The 7,976-nt window shown below is 37.5% G+C and overlaps 1 protein-coding gene across 1 annotated transcript in view; it reads right to left on the bottom strand.

The window, feature by feature from the left end:
* Window positions 1–4,162: 4,162 nt before the first annotated feature.
* LOC107723732 (E3 ubiquitin-protein ligase NRDP1) overlaps window positions 4,163–7,976 on the bottom strand; it is a 10,359-nt gene continuing 6,545 nt past the window's right edge. The window contains exons 4-7 of the mRNA XM_016532440.1: window positions 6,375–6,646; window positions 6,039–6,174; window positions 5,779–5,882; window positions 4,163–4,998 (exon numbers count right to left, since the gene is read on the bottom strand). Of these exons, the coding sequence (XP_016387926.1) occupies window positions 4,644–4,998; window positions 5,779–5,882; window positions 6,039–6,174; window positions 6,375–6,646 (867 nt within the window). The 3' untranslated portion in view covers window positions 4,163–4,643. The remainder of the gene's footprint in view (window positions 4,999–5,778; window positions 5,883–6,038; window positions 6,175–6,374; window positions 6,647–7,976) is intronic.

Raw genomic sequence — 7,976 nt, forward strand, 5'->3', positions numbered from 1 at the left:
TGAGCTGAGTGATGCACTTTGATCAGATGCTGTGTGTGTGTGTATGAACTGCTTCTCATCGAGCACTAACTCTAGGGATGGATGGATAGATAGATAGATAGTATAAGCACTTATTAAAATTTTTGTTACACATGGACAATCAATAGGGTGGTGTGACATTTAAACTATTAAAAGTGTCATCATCAAATGCCATCATTTTCAGTATGATGTTTGGCATCTGAGTGATTGTATTTATATCTGTACTTTCAGATAGAGCAAAAGTTATCACATAATTAAACTGCAATATATTTGATTGCCAAATGCCCGATTAACTGATACAGGAATTTGTGGTACCAGATTGTAAAAGCTCCAATCAAATCCTTACTTTTTTGAAAGGGATTAAGGACCATTTCCTTTATTAGGGAGACATGAAACAAAACTGTTTAACTGGTTTTTATCAGAATAAAATCCTAACTAGATAGATGGGTGGATGGACAGACGGATGATAGATAGATAGATAGATAGATAGATAGATTGATTGATGGATGAGTGAATGGATATGGATAGAAGTATTCGGACACTGACTGAGTTTTTGAGCTTTTTCCTTTATACACCACTACAATGGATTTGAAATAAAACAATCAAGATGTGATTGAAGTGCTCACTTTTAGCTTTATTTTAAGAGGCTCCACAAAAATATGGCATTTACAATTTATCATTTACAGCCATTTTAAGCAAAGTACCTCCATTTTCAGAGGCTCAATAGTATTTGGACAATTGACTAAGAAAAGGTTAATTGACCAGGTGCTGTCCATTCCTCGTTACTTCAAGACAAATTCAGCTGATAAAAGATTTGGAGTTGATATAAGGTATCAAATTGGCATTTGGAAGCTGTTTGAATGGTGCTACCGATATGAAGTCCAAGGAGATATCGATGAAAGTGAAGGAGGCCATCATTAAGCAGAAAAAACAACATAACAAAGAGAAATTTCAAAAACCTTAGGTGTGGCCAGATCAACGGTTGGCTACATTCTTAAGAAAAAAGAAAGCATGGGTGAGCTCAACAACATTAAAAGGCCTGGAAGACCACGGAAGACAACTAAAGTGGATGATCGCAGAATCCTTTCCTTGGTGAAGAAAAACCCCTTCATAACTTCAACAGAAATCAGGAATACTCTGGAGGAGGTAGGCACATCATTGTCAAAATCTACAATCAAGAGACGCCTTCATGAATGTAAATACAGAGGGTATTCTTTTGCCAGAAAACATCTAAAAAAAAAGCCTCCCATGTTCTGGAATAAGATTCTTTGGACTGATGAAATCAAGATTAAGTTGTACCAAACTGATGGGAAGTGAAAAGTATGGTGAAAGAAAGGAACAGCTCATGATCCAAAGCACACCACTTCAATTGTCAAACATGGGCATGTATGGCTGCCAGTGGAACGGGCTCACTGGTGTTTATTGATGATGTAACTGCTGACAGAAGTAGTAGGATGAATTCTGAGGTCTTTAAGGCTATACTCACTGCTCACTTTCAGCCAAATGCTACAAAACTGATAGGACGCAGCTTCACAGTGCAGATGGATAATGACTGCGAAAGCAACTCAAGACTATTTGAAGGCAAAGAAATGGAATATTCTTCAATGGCCAAGTCAGTTGCCTGATCTCAATCCAATAGAGCATGCTTTTCAGTTACTGAAGACAAGACTGAAGGCAGAAAGACCCACAAACAAGCAGCAACTCAAGATGGCTGCAGTGAAGACATGGCAAAGCATCTCCAGGAAGGATTTTCATCCAAGTATTAAAATTGTGCTTATTTACAATTGTCACTTTGTCCAAATACTATTGAGCCCCTGAAAATGGAGGTACTTTGCCTAAAATGGCTGTAAATGATAAATGGTAAATGTCATTTTTGTGGAACCTCTTAAAATAAAGCTAAAAGTCTGCACTTTAATCACATCTTGATTGTTTTACTTCAAATCCATTGTAGTGGAAAACTCAGTCAGTGTCCGAATACTTCTGGACCCGCCTGAACATACTGTGCAATACACTAACCATAAGAAAATCTTATTACCAAAAGTGTGAGCAGTTAGTGTATTTCGTGTGGAGCAGGAGCTGGTAATGAGAGCTGCTAGAAAAACAATGTGACATTCCTATCCTCACTGGTACTATAATGGGCTGGATTAAAATGACTTTCTGCATTAGTGGCTACAGGCTGGTCAAAGAAAATACCAACAACAGGAGGATTATTCCTGCGTGCTTGTGGATATGTATGCTGTTTGGCCTCAAAACACTGAACAGAGATCAGCAGGTAGAAGTGACTACATGGTCACCAAATAGCAACAATAACAGTTAATTCAGCTAAAAATTATGGTATATGGCAGGGGTAGGCAAGTTCGGTCCTAGAGAGCCGCAGTCCTGCAGAGTTCAGCTCCAACCCTAATCAAACACACCTGAACAAGCTAATCAATATCTTCAGGATTACTAAACAGAAATCCTTTAAAACTCTACGGACTGCTCATTTTAACAGTTAAATTGCACTTTAGTGACATTCTGTGGTAGAAGAGAGGAAAAACAGCAAAAACATGAGGAAGTAAGCTCACTATTCTGGTTAGCATTGCATTGCATGTTTTTGCTGTTTAAAACAGCTGAAAACAGCTGATGTAAACAACACAACCAACAAGACGCTCCTGCTACCATGTTAATAATAAAGACAAAGACACTAGTGTCGTATTGCAAAATCATTGATATTTATTCATATTCTGTCAGTAACCCACAGCACAAAAGCAAGAATAAAAGACAAAAACAAACAAACAGAAGAATGCCACATCCACGGACAATGCTGCAGCGGGAAACATGAGCTCTTCGAATGTTTCATCCCTGTTATCAGATGATAAAACCTGAGAGTCTAGAAAGTCTTGCGTGTCCAGTAAGAGATGATTAATCGAACGCAAAAATGTGAACTTTTATTTTTATGAATGATACGGAAGGTGATCAGATCCATCAGAACCAAGAAGTGAAACGCACTGGGTCATGTTTAAACTCTCCAGCTTCAGGGTGCGATTGTGAGACGATGTGCAGAGAAGCCATGTGACACGTTACACAGCGATCATGCAGTGAAGCATCGAATGAAGTGTGATAAGGCAAAGTTCACAGACATTTCTCTCTAATTCACACACAGACCTGGCTGAATATTGCAGAGTAAAACATTCTCGGTCCTTAGTTTTCAGCTCATTGAACAACATTTGCAAAAAAGCTACTGTAAACAACGCAATGAGCATTCAGGTCTATGTAACACTGAAGCAGATGACACACAATAGCTCTGGAGATACATTTCAGAATAGCTGAACTTACATTATTGGTGTCCGCGCAATGACAACAACAACAAAAAAGCAAGCACGATGTGCATACAACACAATAAAACACTTTGGTTGCAGAGACAACTATCGTACAACACAAATTAAACTGATTCTTAAATCAACTATGTACAACAAAGGTACGTAAAATATGCAAAATAAATTCTTATCCACTTATCCAGGAGTCAACTGCACAATATACACAAACATTCAACCATTCCATCTCTCTTTATTATTTGAAATTCATCAAGAGGTGCTGTGGTAAATGATGGATAAAAAAACAGTTCTGATGTAAACCACAGTAAAAAGGTCCAGATATGGTTGAGCATCTGCAGGAGATCCCACAGACATCATGTTTTACATTAGCGGTAAGTTGGTCATTTTTAACAATGTTTTTATACTTCATATTGATTCATAAGCTTTTCATCCATCATTTATGGGTTCGCATATGGTGAAACTACTAGACAAAAAACTTTGAGGTCACTAAGACCATCTTAAAGAAAAATCTGGTTCTGATTTATAATAGTGTAATAGCCAGTGATGCCAGTAGAAGAAGAAAAAAAAAAAAAAGTTATTTCTGGAGAAAATTGAATTGAAAACTAAAGAGTGGAATAAAAGGTATCAAATCAGCTGTTGATTTCCATCATATATATCCTCTCCATTACTCTTTCCACTCAAGAAAAACAAACATCTTCACAAAACGAGATTCATGACATCTTGTTTGTCCAATCACCACACAGTGCAAACACCGAGCTGAGTTCTTTATCTAGCATACTTTAATCATAGCGCTATTGGGATAAAACAAGAAAGACTGAGATCCATGGTAGTCAAAGCACTCTACTCTAAATAGCAAACTGAGATGAAGACAGCAAAAATGTCCACTATTCTATTAGAACAAGAACAGATAGCATATTTGTCTATATTTCTTTATCATCTGTATTTACAAGAATCTTAACTTGTCTTAAGCTGGGAGTGAAATTAGACATCACTTCAAATCCTTTTGATTTCAATGTTAATGTTAAAACATACGTGTACCATCGTCCCTGATAATGTTTCAAGTTGGTTTTTGTCATTAGGGTCCACTTTTTGGAAAATGTCCATTTAAGGCAAAGAGAATAGGGAATGCTGGAGGTCCACGAGCGGAGAGCTTCTCTGCCTGTGTCCTTCCTTAAAATTTGAGGTAACGACTGCCAAAGAGGTCTTGATATTTTAAGTGGGATGAACTGAGAATTTTTTAGAGTGGGGAATCAATTCAGTCTCTGTAAACCCCTTTCTGCTTTTCATCATTGGCACCCACCTATGTACAGACTATAAGATCTCCTCAACGCCATGAGCGAAGATCATAACCAACCCCGGCTCCAGAATCATATCTTCACCCATGTGCTGGTTCTCGCAGGCCATCACCACCACGGCCTGCTTACCCGGAATGCGCTTGGCCACATAGTTTTCGTAATATCGGCGGTTCATCTGCCGCGTCTCCAGCGTGGCCAAGCCTTGGGGCCAGTTACGCTCGTGGGCGTTCTCGATGAGGTCATTAACGATCGACAACGGGCATCCACTGTCTATGAGCGATCGTTTGATGACGGCCTGGAGGACGGCGTCGGGTGTGGAGATCATTCCTCCCCAGCGGGTCACGCGAGCGGGCTGGAGAGAGTTCACCCACCTGTGGCCAAATGAGAGTGGTTAGTTTGAGAGTCATCACAGTAGCAATTATGGAATCAGCATTATTTACTTACTCAACAGTAACTTATCAGTATTCATGAGCAATTTACTTACTCCTTGTTTACATAGTAGACTTACATTTTATCCACAACACAATACAAATAACTATGGCTGTGGCCTTAGCCTTATTATTTTCACAAATATATTATAAATATATATATATATATATATATACACACACACACAATATATATTGATGGTATATGTACAAATGTATATAAAACTTTGGCGTTCAAACGTTTGGTGTACTTTTGAATACTTTTGTTTAGCAGGGATGCATTAAATTGATCAAAAGTGACAAAAGAGACTTTTAAAGAATTCTATCTCAAATAAATGTTGTTCTTTTGAACTTCCTAGTCATCAAAAAAATCTGAAAAAAGTATCAAGATTTGCACAAAAATATTAAGCAGCACAACTGTTTTCAACATTACAATTATAATAATAAATGGTATAATTTCAGAATATTACTGTATTTACTGTATTTTAGGTTAAATAAATGCATCCATGGTGACCATAAGAGACCTATTAAAAATAAATAAATAAATAAAATATATTAATTACATATGTTAGGTCATAAATTAAGTCTATGTTGCTGCATATATATATATATACAAAGAAAAAAAGAATTTTTTCTTTGTAAAAAAATACATTACAAAGATTTTAAACCGTTAAACATCTATCTTGAATTTATAAATATATATGAGAAGAATATTTCACTCACTCTAGGATCTCATTGTACTCTATGCTCTCCTCCAGGTTCTGTAAGTTAGGGTTAGCGCTTCGTATCGCTCGCATGTAAGCTTTCAGGAGCTGGATGTCACGTTTCTGAATAACAGAAATCATGAGAATATTAAAAGCAGTGTGGTGTGTGCTGATCAGAGCGGAGAATTCAAGATGTTACAATTCAAATAAATTCACGTGACATCGTGACAGTGACATTTACGCAGCCTCATGATAAAACATAAAACACACAGGTCTGACCTGTTCTGCAAGTTGGTGCTTGTGCTCAGCTGCAGTCTTCTCTAGATCTGCAATCTTGGTCTGCTGTTGCTGCACCACGCTGCGTAGGTGCTTAATACAGTTGTGATTGGGCATCTCATCTTTGGGCATTTCTAGCCTGCAGAGTAAAAAGGCAATTGTGATATGTCAAACAAACACTGAAGACAATTAAGGGCTGTTCACACAGGATGTATTCTTGCATTCAAAAACTGTGTGATGTAGAGCTGAAAAAGACCATGGAACCATGGAACTACAGTCAAACACATGTATACAGCACATGAGTGGGTTAAGTGAGAACTAGATAAATATGGTAGATACCCGCAGCCTTCTTCACACGTGACGGGTCGTTTAGGGTTGTGCTCGCAGTCCTTGAGATGTGACTGCAGCTGGTCGAGCCGAAGGGTGGCCGTGCAGCCGAAGCCAGCGTTATCACAGGAGATCTGCAGCTTGGAAAGCATGTTACGCATGATTCGGGGAACGGGTCGAAGATGGGCAAGAGTCACCACGGAGCGGTCCACAGGGCAGATCTGCTGCTGTGCAAACCACTGTGTGATGCAGGCGTTACAGAAAGCATGCTCACAATGCGGGGCCTGAGAGAACAGACAGATTGATCAGGGTGTAACCTGAACTCAGTGCCTACTGACTTTTCTTGCTGAAGTGCATTTTTCAGACATTTTGCACAGTGTATTTGTTTCGATGTTTAAAAAAAAAAGAGCAAAATAAATTTATTTATATATAAAAAAATGATATAAAATAACTGACACGTAAAATAAAATAACTAACTTTTACTAGTATTACTATTGTTGTCATTTTACTATTATTAATGTTGTTATTAGTGCTGTCAAACGGTTAATCACGATTAATCGTATACAAAATAAACGTTTTTGTTTATGCATAATATATGTGTGTGTTCTGTGTATATTTATTATGTATATATAAATACACACACATACAGTATATATTTTGAAAATATTTACATGTCTATATTTATATTCATATAATTTTCTATATTAAATAAATATATTTAATATATCAGCATAACATATTTTTCTGAAATGTATACATGCATGTGTGTGTATTTATATATACATAATAAATATACACAGCATACAAATAATGTGTGATTTTTTACATTCAAATGGCTTTTATACTGTACAATACATCAGGGTTTATCAATAATTGATTTTACAATCAGCTCAACTGGATCTGTTGTTCTAATGTCTCCATCATACAGCCAAAAAAAAGCTTATGGCAAACTGACAGCAATGTCTCTCACATCCTGCATACGCAACCACTGAGTTTAACTCAACTTAACCTGAGGCCCCAGAGTGAGAGCGGATACAACCAGAGACAGAAGGACATGAAGACAGCGGGAATGAAAAAGAAGACGCAGAGAACAACAGCGTCACTGAACTGTGCTGCTGAGACCTCAAGGCAACATAACTGATTCTGAAGCAAATGCACTGCAAAAAGATGTGGTCAAAATGACTTACGGTCCCAGGCCATACGTTTATGTAAGAGTGAAAACTGACGTCAGTGGTATGGGGAGATTAGATGTTTTTACAGAAAATTACATGTTAACTATAATCAAGATACTTAGTTGACAAATTAAAACAGATTTGAAACTATTATACAAAAACAGCTACAGAAAACTGTGTAGCAATAAATGGGGACATTGAGTTCTGTAGCGAGAATTTCTGTAGCGGCAGTGCCTGATAAAACTTTGCCTTGACTAGGTCACCCAAAGATATCCCATTCACATTCAACTGTCCACTGACGGCTCATAATTACAGCACTCACACCACATGAATTCATACAGAGTGCAAAAGCAGATTTTTGCTGATTGCCGAATGCTATATAGTCTGCATAGCTGTAATCTCTCACATATGATGGCATCATACCATAACGTAATGAAATACA

Source organism: Sinocyclocheilus rhinocerous, unplaced genomic scaffold (assembly GCF_001515625.1).
Source record: "Sinocyclocheilus rhinocerous isolate Xijiao unplaced genomic scaffold, SAMN03320098_v1.1 scaffold905, whole genome shotgun sequence".
NCBI classification, from domain to species: Eukaryota; Metazoa; Chordata; class Actinopteri; order Cypriniformes; family Cyprinidae; genus Sinocyclocheilus; species Sinocyclocheilus rhinocerous.